General features: G+C 41.9%; 1 protein-coding gene across 4 annotated transcripts in view; it reads right to left on the bottom strand.

Annotated features, from left to right (window-relative positions):
• The window catches only part of ntrk3a (neurotrophic tyrosine kinase, receptor, type 3a), a 263,032-nt gene that overhangs the window by 6,749 nt on the left and 233,986 nt on the right, over window positions 1-22,297 (bottom strand). For 2 of the 4 annotated variants that reach the window (XM_055934471.1, XM_055934472.1), the window contains 3 exons: window positions 10,395-10,567; window positions 8,678-8,921; window positions 2,996-3,154 (listed from right to left, as the gene is read on the bottom strand). In XM_055934471.1, the coding sequence (XP_055790446.1) occupies window positions 2,996-3,154; window positions 8,678-8,921; window positions 10,395-10,567 (576 nt within the window). Of the gene's footprint in view, window positions 1-2,995; window positions 3,155-8,677; window positions 8,922-10,394; window positions 10,601-22,297 lie in introns of all 4 variants that reach the window. The other 2 variants (XM_055934470.1, XM_055934469.1) reach the window with 1 other exon arrangement.

Genomic DNA, 22,297 nt, shown 5'->3' with positions numbered 1-22,297 from the left:
ATGAATCCACTCTGCGCTGTGTCAAACAGGTCAGAGATGATAACGGGATTGCAATGCTAGTTAAGCACACTTTTGAGTTTTATGTTATGTTGTTTATGCTGTCATGATATTTTGCTGTGCTGCTCATTGTGATTAGATAGCAGGTGTGTTTTTTGCTACATATTATACAGAAACCTGTTTAGCAAAAAATAAGACTACTTAAATCTAGGGTTAAACAATTACAATTTAGTTAGATAGCTTTGTTGTGCGGTCTGTGTCTATTTTAGGAACAGTGAGAGGCTGTGTTGTCATCAGCGTGATACGCTGTCTGCACAACTGTAGCTCGAAGGCGAAGAGCTCTTTCCACAGGCGTTCAGTCAGTGAGTCACCACAGCCCGCCCAGACTGCAGCCCAGGCTTGTTACATTTACATTCACAGCACCTCCACATAATTCATATTTATAAAAGACTTCTGGCGTGGGAGACCTTGTTGTTTCTCTACCTATGGCTGGCCTCAGCATTGATTTATAATGCTGCTTTTCAGGTCTCAACGTAATAAGACAAGTTAGAAAAGCTGAAAGCTGCCGTAAATATATTAATTTGATAAACAATGTCCCTGTCAAACTGTACATGTTGATGTTTGGCTGGAACCCCAAGCAGTGTTGTTCTGACATTTTAATTATCATGCCTTTTTAGGTTTGGTCGTCTAGATTGTGTATTGCAACCCACTATTTCACCAAAGTCGCTGCAGAACAGTAAATTAGTATAGTGCTTCTGTCAATGTCTACAGTGTGATGTCTTTATGAAGATCAGTGGCACATGACTGCACATTATCATTACTGCCATGTACTATATATAGAGGACCTGCAAAAAAATGGCTGCTCACCTCTTATTACCCTTTATTTTTTTAGAGTGATTTATGGTGTCTGAAAGGCATGTGTGTGTTTGTGTGTAAGTGGGAGTTGAGACTGGGAATGATTTGATGTCAACACTCTCAGCTCACACTAGTATAATGTAGGTGCTGCTCTCTTGTCATCTTTGCTTAAGTCAGGGATAGGCAACTTTAATCTGAACTCATCACGAGGGGCCTCAGTTGCTTGCGGGTCTGCGTACCCACATCCATAAACACATTTTAAAGGCCTCACTCTTGACAGTAGCGAGACATTCAGTTAATTTCGCCATGGGGTGTAAAGAAAACATTGCAGTTTTAAAGCAAGTTTGCAGCAATACTACATATGTTGCCATGTGGCGGAGAGAAGATTTTGCAATTTTGTAACTAATTTCATGCAATTCTACTCATTTTGCCATGGAGTGGAAAGAAATGTTTGCAGTTTTTAATATGATATCTGAGTGAGACTGACTAACAAAATCAATGGCGGCCTAATTCGACAATGATTGCTAAATTCAGATAGCTGGCCGCTAGACGAATTTATTGTTGTTTGGCGACATGTAGAAAGTTTGCATAGAAAATAGATGTGGCAATTGCCTGCAAGGGTGTTTCCATTTAACCATCTTGTGTCGATAAAAACCTGCTGGATATAATAGCATCACATCTAAAAAATGTTTTGTAAAAACCTAGTGTCAAATAAAAATCTTGGTTGAAGTGTTTCCATTAACCATTTAGGCAAAATGCTCATTAATAAATTGTTGACAGCCTGTATCCCTCCCTCCCACCTATCCATTTTATGTTTCAGATTCCCCACGAAATCCAGCGGGAATATTATGCAATAATTGACTAATATTTTCTGTATTCTTATAATTCTCATGTGCCGATCAACGTATCGCCACGGTCTATGGTCGCCATGGTGAAAAATACACTCCTGTAGATCTGAAATAATTGGATGGTGAAAGTTGTCAGCCAACCAGAAAAAAAAGTGACGCAATTCAGGCATTCTTGAAAGTCAGCACAATCGTTGTCCTGCAAAGAAACATTATTTAAAAAATAAAATAAAAGATTTTGCAAGCAGTAGGCATTTAGAATAAAATGTGGGGCGGGGCTTAGGGTTACATGATGACATCACGTGTCCCGTGTATCTTTAAAAGTATTCGGCAATCATCATTTATTTGAAAAACAGTTTCCATCATCATTTGTCGCAATAAAGAAAGTTAAAAATAAAAATCCACCCATGTCGAACAGATAAAAATGTTGTCCATCTTTAGAGTGCCGTTTCCTGCCGTTTCCATTTCACATGTCACAATTTTCTTTTTATCACATTGCTTTTGTCGAATAAACCTGGGTCAATGGAATCCTGCCTCGTGACTGACAGAACAAGAGAAAAACTGCTGATGCACAACCACATTTCCAAATTGCACCTTGTGTATTCTACTATTCTAACTCGCAACAGTAAGTTGAGGGGAGGATTGATCCGAGGGCCTTCAAAAGGGGAGCCGTGGGATGCCAGTTGCCCATCCCTGATTTACGTCTTAATTGATTTCTCTTCTGGTCCAATATTGAGCCCAAAGGCCACTCTAAGAATAGGCCAATTAACCTATCTCACACTGCACCATTCTAGGGATTAGTAAGAGACTGTACTGGATGCTTGTCTTGGCCAAGGCAACAACTGTTGAATGCAGGTTACTGCATTGTGTGGTTATGTTGCTTATTATCATCACTGTATTGCAGAAAAAATGGCAGAATACGAAGATGGGTGTGCTTGGCCAACGGAACAGGAAATATCTCTACATTTGGCCCATGAGGTCTGTCAACAGCCTTCATATTGGATTACATTCCTAAACCCAAAACACAGGCATACAACATACCGGTACCCCCTGTATATAGCCTCGTTATTGTTATTTGATTGTGTTACTTTTCATTATTTTTTACTTTAGTTTAATTGGTAAATATTTTCTTAACTCTTTCTTGAACTGCACTGTTAGTTAAGAGCTTGTAAGTAAGCATTTAACGGTAAGGTCTACACATGTTGTATTCGGCGCATGTGACAAATGAAGTTTCATTTGATTACGATATAAACCACTGAAATGTGAGTTGAACCCCTCTGTCCATGCAGTTACAGTACCTCATTGTTGGCCAGTTGAAACCATGGCTGCTTCCCGTAGGTGAAGATCTCCCAGAGGATCACACCAAAGCTCCACACGTCGCTCTCTGTAGTGAACTTCCTGTACATGATGCTCTCAGGGGGCATCCAACGGATGGGCAGCATGGTGTGGCCCCCCACCTGGAAGCGAGAGAGAGAGAGAGAGAGAGAGAGAGAGAACAACAGATGTCAGCACACAGCGTTATAGACCTGGACTAACGGCTCAAAGGGATTTGAAGGTTAAATCACAACTGAAAAAGACAAAAAAGAAAACTATTGTACATGTGAAAGAAACTGTAAAGAATACTTTTTTAATTACATATTCACCGAAAGGCATGCAGCAGACACACTTCGAATACTTCTAGATGGTCTTTTCTAGTTTTTTTTAAAAACTTGTATTTTTCTTATAAAATATTTGAGAAGAAGGGAAACCTACACAGCCCTGTAACACAGAAGATGAAGAAGAGTCAATGAGGCTCAGCTGGGAGGAGGAAGAGAAGATGGAGCCAAGAGAGGGAAGGAAAAAGGATCCATTAAAGAAGTTTGACAGCTTCAAGCCATGCAGCAACATAAATGAAGTCTTCCCCTCAGCATTCCCTTCCCACTGTCTGTCTGACTGCCAGATATTATAAGAGTAAAACAATGAGGTACTAATCATCTGCACCCTCCTCTTTAACTCAACAGGATCGTTTCAAAATCGGTTTCCTATTCATGTATATTGCACTGTGTTAATCATATCTGTGGAAGAGTTGAACAAGAGTGACGTTTCAATAGTGGATGTCTGATTATTGTTACTTTCAACTCTTAAGTGGTAGCTGCATATTAATTACAGAGCTCATTAGCACTGAGCTCACTATGGGTCAAGGTATTGACGGAGCATGTGAATACAAAAGAAGTTAACATTACATTACATTCCCACATTAATTATACTGTAGCTACTAAGGATCAGTCTACCACGTTTGCCATCTATAATAACAGTATATTATAGCATCAGTTTCTGTTCTGGTGATTATGTATTGTTGGTTTTCTTTGTTAAATTTGGCCCGCTGAACATTATAATAAGTTGTTCCGTTTTACAACATCTTCAACATACTCACCCCTTCCTTCTCCCCCTCCTCCTTCTCCTCCTCCTCGTCCGCCTGCTCTCCTTTTTTAAGATTTATGACGGTTTATTAATGAGATTATGGTAAAATGTCTGCCGGACCAGGTCCCATAAAGCCTGTGTGAATATGTAACCCTAACGACTACCACACTCTAGTGATCTTCTTCCAGCTGAAAAGAGAAAAAAAGTGCAGGATGTTTCAAAAATCAAATGTTTTCATGTTCAATCATATAAATAACCCATAGCTTATTGTAAATAAGGCGAATGCAGATTTCAAATGTGTGTGTACTGTGCAGAGAAGGGTATAACAGTTTTAATGCATTTCTGGCCCATTAGGGAAAGTGCTATTTGTCTATCATGCAATCCACACTACAACCCTAATATCCACTGTAAAATCAACTTAAATGTTCTTACCTCGAATCCTCACCTTTGTCATAGCTCTACCCTACTATCCCATCTCCTGATTCAATCCCAGCCCTACCTCATAATCAATACTTGACAGGGAACAGGGCAGAATGTCATGGGAAGTCCCTATGACTTCTACTAGTACAGTACATTTGCAAGGGACTCAGAAGTGAATTGGTATCCCTGCTGCAATGACCTGACACCCTTTCCATTCTGCTGGACCCCTGACTATTGACTTCATGTGGACAGATTGTTCTTCACCAGACCAATGTTGTTGGCACTACATGGTACACCACCCTAGAATGCAGGCTGGTGTCCAAAACAGTAGAACAGGAGGATGATTCAAATTCACATACCGTTTTGAAGACTTAAAACAGTTCTATGATATTTGCAAGATTCATAGGTTGTACAGGTAACTGCCAAAATAAAGGAAACACTTGAGTAAATGAGGGATACAAAGTATATTGAAAGCAGGTGCTTCCACACAGGTGTGGTTCTGTGTGGTTCCTGAGTTAATTAGGCAATTAACATCCCATCATGGTTAGGGTCAGGTATAAAAATGCTGGGCAGGGCATTATTTTGGCTACAGTGGCTATGCCCTCATAGGATGCCAACGCCCCCGTCCACAGGGCACGAGTGGTCACTGAATGGTTTGATGAGCATGAAAAGAAAAACGATGTAAACCATATGCCATGGTCGTCTCAGTCACCAGATCTCAACTAAATTGAACACTTATGGGAGACTCTGGTGCGGCGCTTGAGACAGCGTTTTCCACCACCATTAAAAAACCCACCAAATTATTGAATTTCTTGTAGAAGAATGGTGTTGCATCCCTCCAATAGAGTTCCAGACCCTTGTAGAATCTATGCCAAGATGCATTGAAGCTGTTCTGACCTGTGGTGGCCTAACACCCTATTAAGACACTTTATGCTGGTGTTTCCTTTATTTTGGCAGTTACCTGTATCTGCAAGACAGATTTGTGTTTGTTATGGTAGCTCTGTCTGTCTTGGGAGACTAGATCTGGGTTTCGGAGTCATGTATTTGTTAACTTGTTTATGTGTTTGTGTGTCTGTGTGTTGGGAGATTACATTAATTGATTGAATTTCAATCAATCTTAATGGCTTCTCCCTGGCAAGCACCACCCTCAATTCAGTCTGGGGTTGAACGGCGGACCGTGGAAGCATATAAATCAGAGTGTGGGCTTCCCTTGTAGCGGAATTAAAACTGGCAGGGTGATGACAAAAACACCAACACAATTTAAAAGCATAGCACAATTAGCATATAGAGAGAAATTAAAGTATAGCTAATTTGTATACTCAGACTGACGATAGCATATACATTGATTGAAGCAACCGACAATACATTTTCAATACTGTCCCTCCATGTACAGTCTGGTCCATAATTATTGGCACCACTGATAAGGATGAGCAAAATATACTCAAATAAATTATACACATATTGCATGCAAAAAAAAAGACAATTGTATTATTACATACTAATACAATTGCTCAGAGAATGAGATGTTGTTGAACAGCTAATAATAAAATGATCAGATAGGGGTAAAAATTACTGGCACCCCTGTTTTCAGAACTCCAACACCCTCCCCTTGCGAGGATAATGACACTGAGCCTATTTCTAAACTGTTTTATGAGTTGGAGAACACATTGGGGAGGGATCTTAGACCGTTTCTCCATACAGAATCCTTCCAGATCCATGATATCCTTCGTCTGCGCTTCTGGACTACCCTCCAAGTCAAACCACAGAGACTGAGATGGCCATTGCAAAATGTTTATTTTGTGGTCAATTAAGCATTTCTTTGTGGATGTTGATGTGTGCTTGGGGTTATTGTCTTACTGGAATATCCACTTGCCGCCAAGTGGCATCCTCCCGGTATAGGCAACCAGGTTTTGGCTAAAATGTCCTGGTACTTGGTAAGGTTCATGATAGCGTTGACATTAACTAGGGCCACAGAGCCAGTGGAAGCAAAATAGTCCCATAACATCAAAGACCCACCGCCATATTTTACTGTAAGTTTGAGGTACTTTTCTGCATATGCTTCAGTTTTTCGACGCCAAACCCACCACTGGTGTGTGTGGCCAAAGAGCTCTATTTTCATGTCGTCTGACCATAGCACCGGTTCCAAGCCAAGTGCCAATACCGTTTATCAAATTCCAGGCGGCGTTATGGTCAGATGACATGAAAATAGAGCTCTTTGGCCACACACACCAGTGGTGGGTTTGGCGTCGAAAAACTGAAGCATATGCAGAAAAGTACCTCAAACTTACAGTAAAATATGGAGGTGGATCTTTGATACTATTTTGTACAGTATTTTTTGCTCATCTTTATCACGGGTGCCAATAATTATGGACCTGACTGTATGTCATTACGTTCTAAAGAGCAGATGAATCATAATAATGAAGCTTTCCTCATTTGGAACAATGGCATTGGATTGTTGGATTAACATTGCAGCTTACCAACAGTGGCTGTTGAGGAAGTGTAAAGGAACTATACACCCAGCATAGTTAGTTAAACAGTGATCTGAATGAAAATGCATTCCTCTATGACGTGATATCATGCTATCATTGGCCGCTGCCTCTCAAACTGCTGCATGAGACATGCTCAATGTACATTCATGTGCATGTCAAGGTTGCCTGCCTTCGCGTTGCCTTTCAGATTCACATAGCCTTGCTATTTGTTGTATCGTTTCCAACAGGGTCTATGAAGCCATGTCATACTTCTCAGCTCACAAACACAGTGCCATGTCAGATCTGTGTGCCTGCCTGCAGACTGAGAACCAACAGCTAATTTGGTTTGGGGGAGCCCGGGCATCATTTTCATTATACAGATGGGGCTGTCAGATATGCTGCCTGTGAAAACCCCAGCTCAGACTGTGCTCTTGCTTACTGTGTCATATCCCTTGAGGGCAGTTTTCTTGGTTTTCCTGAAGGAGAGGAGCGGACGTCAATATGTCAGCAGTGTCAGGGAGATATGTTCTTGGCAGCCGCCCCAATTTATAATCACTCAACAACAGGGAATGTGTCCAATGCAGTTACGACCTCCTAATCTCTCAGCTCTGTCAGTGGACCATACAGCAGGCCTGGTCTGGCAGAGATGCCCAGGTCTAAAATGGCAAAGTCCCAAAGACGCTGCCAGACCAACAGGGGGCAGTCCAGCAGTCCTGGTAGTAGTCTGGTGGTGAATCAGTCTCTCACTGGTTTTTCTATACCTTACCTTAGTATCTAAAAGGAGAAAAGCCACATAACCTCACTCTCTGAGGGTGTCTCAGGAGGAGATGGGACGTGCAAAAAACGAATTTCTGTGTGAAATATAAATGTTTTTTTTTGCATGTCCCAACTTCCCCTGATACACCCTCTGAGAGTGGGGTCACGGCCAGCAATTAGAGTTAAGTACCTTGCTCAAGGGCACATCCACAGATTTTTCACCTTGTCGGCTCGAGGATTCCAACTAGCGACATTTCAGTTACTGGCTCAATGCTCTAACCAGTAGGGTACCTGCCACCCATTTTACTGAGCTGCTTATTGCGAAGGTACCATTAAGGAAAAGTAGCCTGCAGAACACATTAAGTAGGATGAGACTCAATGGACTATTTGACATTTACTGCAAATGTAACTTCTTTTTCACAATGGCAATTACAGTCTGTATCTAGTGAAAATCCCCTGTGCCACTGTAATAATCCCTTTGTAATGCCAGCACAGCTTCAGCAACTCCATTCTCATCTCGGCTAAAAGCTCTATATTCTGGTCACCGGGAAGAAGTCAAAGAAATACTCTTCTGCTACAAACAAAATACAGCAAGAGTGGTTCTGCCCTAGACGTGGCACATCTTCACAAATAGACATATTGAGCATGCATCACTTCTCCTTGTACATTTGTACATTAGTAAAGGTAAAGAGTTCAGGGCAGGGCAGGTATCAGTAAAGGTCAACAAACACATCATCATGAGGCAGGTGAATGCAGGGTCACCGTCCACAGCCACTGTGTCAAAACACCACCTGTTCTCTAAAAACACTGGACGGTGACCAAAAATACATAATTGAGTCAATTATGAATGTACAGTATAGCTTGATATAACAAACACACAAATACATTTAGTACATGGAATCATTTGTTATCTATAAAACATACAAAGGTGCTTACCCTGTAGTAGTCTGTGCTGTAGATGTCCCTGGACATTCCAAAGTCCCCAATCTTCACCAGCAGGCCGTTGCCCACCAGGCAGTTCCGAGTGGCTAAATCACGGTGCACAAAGTGCTGGGAGGCCAGGTACATCATCCCTGCGGCGATCTGAGTGGCAATGTGCAGCATCTGAGACAGGCCCAGCTCCCCATTGGTCTGCAGCGGCTGTCCGTCAACCAGGATCATAGCGTCGGGCCCATGGGCTCTGTGGATTGGGATGGGAGGGAGGGAAGCAGGCAGGCAGGAAGTCATCAAACAAATAAGGACTTGAGCTCAGACTTAGTGAACTTGTCTCAGGACAGAATCACCATAACTAACTTCATATTGCATTTTGAAATTATTATAGCTGTGAATAGTATGTGACAGTAGTATGTTATTCAGTTGTAATGGATTGGACATTAGATGCATTTTACAGTCAACCTTTAATTGAAACAGGAACATTGGCAATGTCATTAATGTACAGGGCCACTGGGTGCAAAACCAACAGGAGCTTCTCCGTATGAATTAATTCAGAGAAACATTAATGGAAATGCTATTAGCCATGACATTTGCATGTGTAAAGCCACCAGCAAGCTGACGTCTGCCTGATCTGCCTCTGCTATTGAGCACCAATGTTCCCTGCCACTGCAGAGGATCCAGAGGTTTAACAATGTCTAACCATAAAGGAGATCAGCCATCTCATTTGCAATCTGAGTCACAGTTTCCCCAGTCTGTGGAGGCTCAGTCAGCAGTCTGCCGTTACAGTGTTTTGTGGTTTTACACTTAACAGGTCATCGCTACTTAAAGTACAGTGTAGCAAATAGGAAGTCGCTGTTGCTGGCACTGGGTGACAGGTCTAGTGGAAAACATAAACATTGTATTTTCCCTCCTGTTTCTTGTACGCTACAACATTTCTCTGAGGGGGAGCAATCTATGAATTACAGCCTGATGCTTGCGGTAAGACCTCATGGTTGTTTACTTGTATGTAGAAATTAAGAAATGGACAATAACTTATTTTATCTCTGGAAATGATCATATCTAATACATTTCTGGCCAAAGGGTTTATTGTATGACCACCTCTAATACTGCTGATCATTATGCAGGTTAGTGTACTGTGGATCAGTACATCACTACTGAGGTGCAGTCAACCTGCCATTCATTGTTTAGTCTATAGACAGTTTGATATTGGTAAACAGTGGGAGATGCCGCCGCCCCCCCCCCCCCACACACACCTCTATTAAGCTGAGTAAACTTCCACAACCCCAAAAACATATATATATGAAGTCTGTTTCTCAGCTTGTGTTACTCATGGGCTACACCAAAGACAAATGTTTTGAAGTTAGTAAGAGTTTAGCACGTCTTGCTTATCTCACACATTTCTCTGCTTTATTCAGCTGAGTAAACTTAGCAAATCCAACCACACACATGATAAAAAATGATGTTTCTCCGTTGACAGCTTGTAATCCTTGGCTACAGCACCCAAAGACAGAATTTAGTAAGAGTTGAGCACATCTTGCTTATCCCACCCATCTCTTCTTTATTCAGATGAGTAAACTTTCCAAATTCCACCAACACACATTAGAAAAGTATTCCTCAGTTGTCAGCTTGTAATACTCATGGGCTACATCACCCAAAGACTCATTTACAGAACTTAGTTGAGAGCTGAGCACGTCTTGTGCATTCAGTTGACACAGTTTACCTGAGAAACTTGTTGAGGTCCCCGTGCTTCATGTACTCAAAGACCATGATGAGGGGGTCTCCATCAACACACACACCATAGAACTTGACAATGTGCTCATGCTGCAGGTTGGTCAATAGTTCCGCCTCCCTCTGGAAATCTTTTCTCGCTGCAAGGGTGGGGTCCTTCAGCGTCTGAGAAAATACAAGGGTGGGGTCCTTCAGCGTCTGAGAAAATACAAGGGTGTTTAACTGCTTAGCAAAGTATGATACTGTTGGACATAGGTTTTTCTCAAAGAAACAGAGCATTAAAGTTTTTTGGCTACTTACAATGAACCCTGGATAAACACTGACACCCACACACACAATAACATCTGGCTGGAGCAAACACAACAGAGACAGGGTAATAAATGGAGCAGGGAGCGGTAAAGCACTTTAATCTTTCCATTTGAGGAGCAGAACATGAACGAAACATTTCTTGACATGTTGTCACAATGACCCGGCAAACTGTACAGCTTTACAGAAGCAGATCATTTTGTAATTGACTTCATTAGGCGTCCCATACACAATCTGACATTTCATTATATAGCCGTGATAAGAGGCTCCGTGCCTCACCAGATGTAGACGCTGTTGTTGTCTACCGTATTGGCTAAGAGTTATGGTATCATTATTGAAGAGCTTATCGGCTGGAAATAAACCTCCTCCCTAAAATCCCACCTATGAAATAGCTTGGCCTTTACGCTCAATCTCTTGTCTCTCACTGATCCTCCAAATGTAAAAGGTAGGATTTACTCCTTACTGAGTCTGGGATGACTGCCAAGCCGTCATTGCTGGTTGCTTCTCCATTAAAAAATGTAACATTTTGCAGCTGTACTGTAAACTAAAGTTTGGAAACAAAATGCATGTTTCCCGGAAATGGTCATGATACAATCCTCTAATTATGTAAACCAAAATTATCATTCATAGAATTCATAACACTATCTAACAGATATTTGATATTCAACAATGATAATCACAAGGTTTTTCCAATGCTGTATTAATTTTAATTCTCTTGGATGACTATATGACGATGCAAAGGGGAATTTGAATGTATGGCAGTGCCCGTGGACAGATGGCAAGGCATCCATCCCTATTCTCCCGGATGCTTTATGACCCCTATGCTGCTAGAGGAGTGGTGTGTTCCTAGTTCACCTGGATCTACAGGACAGACTAGAGAGACAGCCAGCTAGCTAGCACAGACACACAAAGTAAACCATTTTTACGGAGGCTTCCAGACTTGTTGACCAACACATATTTCAAAAATATCCTGACATTCCATTATAACCTATATCTAAATATACAGTGCATTCGGAAAGTATTCAGACCCCTTGACTTTGTCCACATTTTGTTACATTACATCCTTATTCTAAAATTGATTAAATCGTTTTCCCCCCCTCATCAATCTACACACAATAATACTCCATAATGACAAAGCAAAAACAGGTTTTTCTACATTTTTGCAAATGAATAAAAAATGTCAAACTGAAATATCACATTTACGTAAGTATTCAGACCCTTTACTCAGTACTTTGTTGAAGCACCTTTGGCAGTGATTACAACCTTGTGTCTTCATGGTTATGACACTACAAGCTTGGCACACCTGTATTTGGGGAGTTTCTCCCACTCTTCTCTGCAGATCCTCTCAAGCTCTGTCAGGTTGGATGGGGAGCGTTGCTGCACAGCTATTTTCAGGTCTCTCCAGAGATGTTTGATCGGGTTCAAGTCCGGGCTCTGGCTGGGCCACTCAAGGACATTCAGAGACTTATCCTGAAGCCACTCCTGCGTTGTCTTGGCTTTGTGCTTAGGATCGTTGTCATGTTGGAATGTGAACCTTCACCCCAGTCTGGTCCTGAGGTCCTGAGCGCTCTGGATCAGGTTTTCATCAAGGATCTCTCTGTACTTTGCTCCGTTCATCTTTACCTCGATCCTGACTAGTCTCCCAGTCCCTGTCTCTGAAAAACATCCCCACAGCATGATGCTGCCACCACGACACTTACCATTAGGGATGGTGCCAGGTTTCAGGCCTGGCATTCAGGCCAAAGAGTTCAATCTTGGTTTCATCAGACGAGAGAATCTTGTTTCTTGAGTCTTTAGTCTTGAGTCTTGAGTCTTTAGTTGCCTTTTGGCAAACTCCAAGTGGGCTGTCATGTGCCTTTGACTGAGGTGTGGCTTCCATCTAGCCACTACCATAAAGGCCTGATTGGTGGAGTGCTGCAGAGATGGTTGTCCTTCTGGAAGGTTCTCCCCTCTCCACATAGAAACTCTGGAGCTCTGTCAGAGTGACCATCGGGTTCTTGGTCATCTCCCTGACCAAGGCCCTTCTCCCCTGATTGTTCAGTTTGGATGGCTCTAGGAAGAGTCTTGGTGGTTCCTTACTTCTTTCATTTAAGAATGATGGAGGCCACTGTGTTCTTGTGGACATTCAAAGCTGCATAAATGTTTTGGTACCCTTCCCAAGATCTGTGCCTCGATACAATCTTGTCTCGTCGCTCTACGGACAATTCCTTCGACCTCACGGCTTGGTTTTTGCTCTGACATTCACTGTCAACTGTGGGACCTTATATAGACAGGTGTGCCTTTTCAAATTATGCTCAATCAATTGAATTTACCACAGGTGGACTCCAATCAAGTTGTAGAAACATCTCAAGGATGATCAATGGAAACAGGATGCACCTGAGCTCAATTTCGAGTCTCATAGCAAAGGGTCTGAATAATTATGTAAATAAGGTATTTCTGTCTTGTATTTGTCATTATGGGGTATGGTGTGTAGATTAATGAGAAAAAAATATAGATTTGAACCATTTTAGAATAAGGCTTGAATGTCACAAAATGTGGAAAAGTATACACTCCTGTATATTTGTCTGTAATCTATTTCAATAGGATCCACTCTGGTGACTGGGGATGTGAAGAAAGGAAGGAAGGAGGAAAAAAGGAAGAAAAAGCTAGCTCAGTGTTGCCACCATTACTCTTGATCAAAGCATCTGAAGAGTAGAACATTTTGGGAGATGATTTAACATCCCTCACAGACAGCCTTATTGCTTCAGCTGCAGCCTTGGCGCCTTTGTAAGGTCGGCCTCTTTCTCCTGCCTGTGCACTGCGGCTCCCTCCCTCCTGCTCCACACTATCATGGCTAACATCATTCCATGGATGAGCGCCTTGATGAAGAGTGATGGTGACAAGAGAGGAACAGTGATAAATGTGCCCCTTGTCACCAACCGAGATCACCATTATACTGTGACCCCCCTCCTTCAGCATCTAGGTACCTTTTATGACCTTTGAACTTTAATATCCTCAACCCCTGTCAGTTAAAATTCGCATTTTAACACAGAGGTTACAGTCAAAATCTTTACGTGAAATTTAATAAATCAAGAGCAAGAATTACTGACAGTCACTTCTCATTCAAGATTGTGACAGTACAAACCCACTGCGTTTAAGGATGGATTTGACACAAATGTCATGTGACCAGCTACCAATATCATGTGATAATTTAAACAAGATTTTTTGGGGGGGGAGAATAACGTATGACTCAATTTCATTGTGCACTAACTCAAAATGGATGTCGCTGTAAACAGGTCCTGTGTTAGGTGTCTCAGCATCAACAAGAGCTGATGTAACACAATCCCAATAGACCTGATTAACCTCGAAGCTGTGAACATCTATACCTTCGTAATAATGGGTTGTAAATTCATGAACAATCATAATAGGTACACAGGCTGTTTGCTGGCTACCACTAGTGTTCTAAAGTACCTAAGTAAAAATACTTAAAAGTACTACTTCCGTGCTTTTTTGGGGTATCTGTATTTTACTTTACTTTTGATATTTATGACAACTTTTACTTTTACCTCATTACATTCCTATAGAAAATGATGTACTTTTTACTCCATACATTTTCCCTGACACCCAAAAGTACTTGTTACATTTTGAATGCTTAGCAGGACAGGAAAATTGTATAATTCACACACGTATCAAGAGAACATCCCTGGTCATCCCTACTGCCTCTGATGCAGCGGACTCACTAAACACATGCTTCATTTGTAAATTATGTCTGAGTGTTGGAGCGTGCCCCTGCCTATTCGTAAATTAAAAAAACAAGAAAATAGTACCGTCTATTTTCTTAATAAGGAATTTGAAATTATTTATACTTTAACTTTTAATTCTTACTTATATTTTAGCAATTACATTTACTTTTGATACTTATGAATATTTAAAACCAAATACTTTTAGACATTTTACTCAAGTATGATTTTACTGGGTGACTTTCACTTGGGTCATTTTCTAATAAGGTATCTTTACTTTTACTGTCACGTTCCTGACCTGTTTTCTGTTATTTTTGTATGTGTTTAGTTGGTCAGGACGTGAGTTGGGGTGGGCATTCTATGTTTTGTGTATCTATGTTAAGTGTCAGTGTTAATTGACCTTGTATGGCTCTCAGTCAGAGGCAGGTGGTTTACGTTTTCCTCTGATTGAGAACCATATATAGGTAGGTTGTTTCACATTGTTTGTTGTGGGTGGTTGTGTCTGTGCACCACACGGGACTGTTTCGGTTTGTTTGTTCGTTAGTTTGTTGTAGTCTGTACCTGTTCGTGCGTTCTTTGTGTTATATGTAGTTCTCATAGTTCAAGTCTGTCTACGTTTTCGTTTTGTTATTTTGTAATCATTTCAAGTGTTCTTCGTGTTTCGTCTTTATTTAATAAATTCATTATGTCATATACAAACGCTGCGCTTTGGTCCAATCCCTACTCCTCCTCTTCGGACGAAGAGGAGGACAACCGTTACATTTACTCAAGTATGACAATTGGGTACTTTTTCCACCAGTGGCTACCACCTTAATCAAGCCCCAACAGCAATCCAGGAGTACTCCTCTAAAGTTGCATAGATATTGATCGCTTTATCTAGCCATAGTAGTGTGTTACAAGGTACACACATTATGGCCCTGGTTGAAGGACATATGTAGGGTTTTGGTCTTAGTGCTGCAACCAATCCCACTGAGACCCATTTAGGATCAGGAAGTCTATGAACACCCTTAAGCATCACTAACAATCAGCAATATTATAACATGCCTCCTAAGACAGCCAGACATATGTTGCTTTTTTAAAGACAAGGGATCACTGAATAAGTCAGGGGCAATACTTGTAAAAGACTGATATGGTATTTATTAATTGAATCAATATGCTCAAGGATGGATTGGACAATACAGTCCTTATTGGATAATCTTGATGTGTAATTAGATATATATGTCTGTCAGCAACAAAACTGGGGTCTGTTCACAAGGTCTTTTCTTGTTGTTGCTAGAAAGGCAGGGCTAATGCAGTAGACAGCATGGTCAAAGCCAAATCTACTTCCTTCGGCTGGTTACATTTCAGGGGAAGGACAAAATTACTGGGGGGTTTCAGAGAAAATGAAAACTTCTCAGGAGTGAGCTGCTGTGCTCAAACTGCATGCACCAGGCATCCAGTCAGCTTCCCCATCTAAAAACCAATTTAGGGCTGCTTATTGTTTAGATAACTGCAGGCCTTAACACACTGAGGCTGTGTGTGTGTGTGTGTGTGTGTGTGTGTGTGTGTGTGTGTGTGTGTGTGTGTGTGTGTGTGTGTGTGTGTGTGTGTGTGTGTGTGTGTGTGTGTGTGTGTGTGTGTGTGTGTGTGTGTGTGTGTGTGTGTGTGAGAGAGAAAAGAGGCAAACACAGATGGTTAATGCCCACCAACTGTAAATATTGCTCATAGTTGTTTGTTCCAACTGACAGTTTGTTATCCAATTAATGCTATTTAGCCTTTTATTTCATGATCAGCACCATTGAGATCAAGAATTGCAACAGTGAAGATATAACACACTTCTTAGGCTTGGGCATATATGATTTTCAATACCGTAAAAAAAATGGTGGTTGGGTGCTTAAGTCAAGTATAATTATAAACTGGTAGGTTCGAGCCCTGAATGCTGATTGGCTGACAGCCGTGGAATATCACACTGTATACCACGGGTATGACAAAACATGTATTGTTACTGCTCTAATTACGTTGGTAACCAATTTATAATAGCAATAAGGCACCTCGGTGGTTTGTGGTATATGGCCAATATACCACGGCTAAGGGCTGTGTCCAGGCACTCCGCAATGCGTCGTGCGTAAGAACAGCCCTTAGCCGTGGTATTTTAGCCATATACCCCCCCCTCAGGCCTTACTGTTTAAATATAATAAATAATTAATACCCAGCTCAGGGCTCCAGCTATGCATTTGGTTTGCTAACTTACTAAGTGGCTAAATATCATGAGCAAGTTTCTTGGTTACAGCAGAGACATACAATCCCCTCCTGGATGGATATCCCGGTTGCCAACAAAAGTATTATTATTATTTGTAACGGCTGTCGTCTTCCTCTTCCTCGGACGAGGAGAGGAGAGAAGGATCGGTGGACCAATACGCAGCGAGGTAAGTAGACATAAATGAATTTATTTGAAATACAAAGACGAATACGAAAACACTTGGAAAATTACAAAATAAGAAAACGACGTAGACGAAACCTGAACATGAACTTACATAACTACACGTAGAACTCACGGACAGGAACAGATGACGGATCACCACCTCAAGCTGAACCTCGGCAAGACGGAGCTGCTCTTCCTCCCGGGGAAGGACTGCCCGTTCCATGATCTCGCCATCACGGTTGACAACTCCATTGTGTCCTCCTCCCAGAGTGCTAAGAACCTTGGCGTGATCCTGGACAACACCCTGTCGTTCTCAACTAACATCAAGGCGGTGACCCGTTCCTGTAGGTTCATGCTCTACAACATTCGCAGAGTACGACCCTGCCTCACGCAGGAAGCGGCGCAGATCCTAATCCAGGCACTTGTCATCTCCCGTCTGGATTACTGCAACTCGCTGTTGGCTGGGCTCCCTGCCTGTGCCATTAAACCCCTACAACTCATCCAGAACGCCGCAGCCCGTCTGGTGTTCAACTTTCCTAAGTTCTCTCACGTCACCCCGCTCCTCCGCTCTCTCCACTGGCTTCCAGTTGAAGCTCGCATCCGCTACAAGACCATGGTGCTTGCCTACGGAGCTGTGAGGGGAACGGCACCTCCGTACCTTCAGGCTCTGATCAGGCCCTACACCCAAACAAGGGCACTGCGTTCATCCACCTCTGGCCTGCTCGCCTCCCTACCTCTGAGGAAGTACAGTTCCCGCTCAGCCCAGTCAAAACTGTTCGCTGCTCTGGCACCCCAATGGTGGAACAAACTCCCTCACGACGCCAGGTCAGCGGAGTCAATCACCACCTTCCGGAGACACCTGAAACCCCACCTCTTTAAGGAATACCTAGGATAGGATAAAGTAATCCTTCTAACCCCCCCCCCCCCCCTTAAAAGAGTTAGATGCACTATTGTAAAGTGGTTGTTCCACTGGATATCATAAGGTGAATGCACCAATTTGTAAGTCGCTCTGGATAAGAGCGTCTGCTAAATGACTTAAATGTAAATGTAAATGTAAACAGACTACATCAAACGAATGAACAGCCAAAACAGTCCCGTGTGGTGCACATACACAGACACGAAAAAACACAGGAGACAATCACCCACAAACAAACAGTGAGAACAACCTACCTTAATATGACTCTCAATCAGAGGAAATGCCAAACACCTGCCTCTAATTGAGAGCCATACCAGGCAACCCTTTAACCCAACATAGAAACACAACAGATGGAAATGCCCACCCAGCTCACGTCCTGACCAACAAAACAAAGGATTAACACAATAACTAGGGTCAGAACGTGACATTATTATTTTAGTTTTTTATAGCGCCACTTGTGTGCACTTCCGGTAATACCATAAACCCCGGTATGATACAGAAATGGTCTGACGATATGAAAATCTGGATACCACCCAGCCCTAACACACAAAGTGACACAATACATATTGACCCAAAAGTTGTGATATTCAAGTCAACCATAATGACCTGTACAGCATGTAATACATGCTTCAAATTATGCCAAGTTAACCTGCTAGTGAGATATTTAGCCCTGAATGTGATTTCCAGAGAAAACTTTCTCACCCATTAGTCAGCTATTGTCACTAGGGTTGAATGTCGGAAACCCGGTTACTGAGATTTACCGCCCAAAACCACTCCCTTTTCCCGGAATAAATAACTGAGAGAAACCAGTATGTTATAATATACTATTTATGTGAACAGCATGGCATGAAATGGAACTTAAATGATATGCAATGCTTAAATCTGTCTTCTCTACGGCCTATGCATGATGAATCATCACCACTCAGGGTGGGGACAGACAGCCCATCTCAGTATGAAGTGCAGTTCACAATGAATGTGGACCTATCATCTCATCATGGTAACTTTTTTTCTTGTGACAGGACGGCCTACATTTGCTGCAGCATAGCCTATGCTACAGTAATGTAAAGACTGAATGCGTGTCTAATTCACCTCCATCTGGCTTTACGGGGTCACCTTCTTTTTTTATTGTACATTTTTTGCAGCTCCAGAGTTTTAAAAACAGCTTATCACTCGAATATTGTTGCTTTAAATCAGTGCATGCGCGAGCACTCTCTCGCTCTCTCTCTCCCCCCATCAATTCCATTCAAAAGACATCCAAAATAGATAACCCCATTCTAGATTTATATACAGTGCATTCGGAAAGTATTGAGGCCCCTTGACTTTTCCACATTTTGTTACGTTACAACCTTATTCTAAAATGGAACAAATACATTTTTTGCCTCAACAATCTACACACAATACTCAATAATGACAAACAAAAACAGTTGTTTTGTAATTTTTACAAAAACTGAAAAATGACATTTACGTAAGTATTCAGACCATTTACTCAGTACTTTGTTGAAGCACCTTTGGCAGCGATTACAGCCTCAAGTCTTCTTGGTTATGACGCTACAAGCTTGGCACACCTGTATTTGAGGAGTTTCTTCCATTCTTCTCTGCAAATCATCCCAAGCTCTGTCAGGTTGGATGAAGAGCGTCGGTGCACAGCTATTTTCAGGTCTCTCCAGAGATGTTATATCGGGTTCAAGTCTGGGCTCTGGCTGGGCCACTCAAGGACATTCAGAGACTTTTCCCAAACCCACTACTGCGTTGTCTTGGCTGAGTGCTTAGGGTGAACCTTTGCCCCAGTCTGAGGTCCTGAGCTCTCTTGAGCAGGTTTTAATCAAGGATCTCTCTGTACTTTGCTCCGTTCATCTTTCCCTCGATTCTGACTAGAATCCCAGTAAATGCCGCTGAAAAACATCCCCACAACATGATGCTGCCACCACCATGCTTCACCGTAGTGATGAGCCCAGGATTCCTCCAGACGTGACGCTTGGCATTCAGGCTTAAGAGTTCAATCTTGGTTTCATCAGACCAAAGAATCTGGTTTCTCATGGTCTGAGAGTTCTTTAGGTGCCTTTTGGCAAACTCCAAGCGGGCTGTCATGTGCCTTTTACTGAGGAGTGGCTTCCGTCTGGCCAAACTACCATAAAGGCCTGCTTGGTGGAGTGCTGCAGAGATGGTTGTCCTTCTGGAAGGTTCTCCCATCTCCACAGAGGGACTCTGGAGCTCAGGTGTGTGCCTTTCCAAAGCATGTCCAGTCAATTGAATTTACCACAGGTGGACTCCAATCAAGTTGCAGAAACATCTCAAGCATGATCAATGGAAACAGGATGGACCTGAGCTTAATTTTGAGGCTCATAGCAAAGGGTCTGAATACTTATGTAAATACAGTATTTCTGTTTTTATACATTTGTATAATTTCTATAAACCTGTTTTCACTTTGTTATTATGGGGTATTGTGTGTAGATTGATGAGGAAAAACATTTATTTAAAACCTTTTGAGCTTTTTCCTAGTTGTCCGTTTGAGTTTTACTCTGTCAGAACCTAACAGTAACAAAATGTGGAAAAAGGGGAGGGGTCTGAATACTTTCCGAATGCACTGTAAAGCACTATATATACACTGCTCAAAAAAATAAAGGGAACACTTAAACAACACAATGTAACTCCAAGTCAATCACACTTCTGTGAAATCAAACTGTCCACTTAGGAAGCAACACTTGCCTGCTGGAGGTCATTTTGGAGGTCATTTTCTGGTGGTCATTGGAGGTCATTTTGCAGGGCGCTGGCAGTGCACCTCCTTGCACAAAGGCGGAGGTAGCGGTCCTGCTGCTGGGTTGTTGCCCTCCTACGGCCTCCTCCACGTCTCCTGATGTACTGGCCTGTCTCCTGGTAGCGCCTCCATGCTCTGGACACTACGCTGACAGACACAGCAAACCTTCTTGCCACAGCTCGCATTGATGTGCCATCCTGGATGAGCTGCACTACCTGAGCCACTTGTGTGGGTTGTAGACTCCGTCTCATGCTACCACTAGAGTGAGAGCACCGCCAGCATTCAAAAGTGACCAAAACATCAGCCAGGAAGCATATGAACTGAGAAGTGGTCTGTGTCACCACCTGCAGAATCACTCCTTTTTTGGGGGTGTCTTGCAAATTGCCTATAATTTCCACCTTTTGTCTATTCCATTTGCACAACAGCATGTGAAATTTATTGTCAATCAGGGTTGCTTCCTAAGTGGACAGTTTGATTTCACAGAAGTGTGATTGACTTGGAGTTACATTGTGTTGTTTAAGTGTTCCCTTTATTTTTTTGAGCAGTGTAGATGTCCTAGCCTACCTCTTTCAGGTAATAGATTATATGCAGTATTAGCATTATATTTAGCTAATTAATGATGGGTTATGCATAATAAGCTTATAACTTATAGCATCAGTCTCTTGCGCAATACGTACTCACATGTGCTCTGCTAGTCTCTCTCCTTAAAAAAAACGCTCCTTAGCTCTTGGAGTCCCATGCAGGAAAAGCTAGACTAGAATAGCTTGCTGGACATGATCTTTTTAGCATTTCTTATACTAATAGACTATTCGAAGAGGGATGCAAGCTCTTGGTTGCTGAATGTTAAATACAGCAGCCAATATAACTCACGGGTAGTTTGAAAAGGATTTGAAAGGATTGGTCATGGCTCACATCAAAACCATTATCCCAGAAAACCCTAAACCCACTCCAATTTTTATACCGCCCCAACAGGTCCACAGATGATGCAATCTCTATTGCACGCTACACTCTACATTGCCCTTTCCCACCTGGACAAAAATAACACCTATGTGAGAATGCTATTCATTGACTACAGCTCAGCGTTCAACACCATAGTGCCCTCAAAGCTCATCACTAAGCTAAGGACCCTGGGACTAAACACCTCCCTCTGAACAGCTAATCAAAGGGCTACTCAGACCCCTCTTTTACGCTGCTACTCTCTGTTTATTATCTATGCATAATCACTTTAATAACTCTACCTACATGTACATACTACCTCAATTACCTCCACTAACCAGTGACCCCGCACATTGAATCTGTACCGGTACTCCCTATATATAGCCTCGCTATTGTTATTTTACTGCTGCTGTTTAATTATTTGTTCATTATATTTTCAATTTTTTAAGCATCTATTTTTTACTTAACACTTATTTTTCTTAAAACTTCTTAAAGCATTGTTGGTTAAGGGCTTGTAAGTAAAGATTTCACTGTAAGGTCTAGTTGACAAATAAAATTTGATTTTATTTGAAAGATGAGTGAATACACAATGGCGGTAGTCTATAGCAGTTATTTATTCAGACCCATAACCATTCAATCCTTGTGAAGAGAAGTGAAAGCCTTCTGCATCTAATTCTAGTCCTATATTATTCAATAATGTCATTAGAATGATGAAGATAAGGACAACAAAACGTATTTATTTTAGGCTCGCCGTTGAAAGCAAGGAAGGAACGAAGCAACAATTGTGAGAGAAAGAGGTAGGCAGGTAAATAACATTATGGGAAATATTATGAAAGGTATTTATGGGTCAGCCTACTAATTA

This window comes from Salvelinus fontinalis, chromosome 9 (genome assembly GCF_029448725.1).
Source record: "Salvelinus fontinalis isolate EN_2023a chromosome 9, ASM2944872v1, whole genome shotgun sequence".
Taxonomy (NCBI): domain Eukaryota; kingdom Metazoa; phylum Chordata; class Actinopteri; order Salmoniformes; family Salmonidae; genus Salvelinus; species Salvelinus fontinalis.
This window is presented reverse-complemented; position numbering and strand designations above follow the sequence as displayed.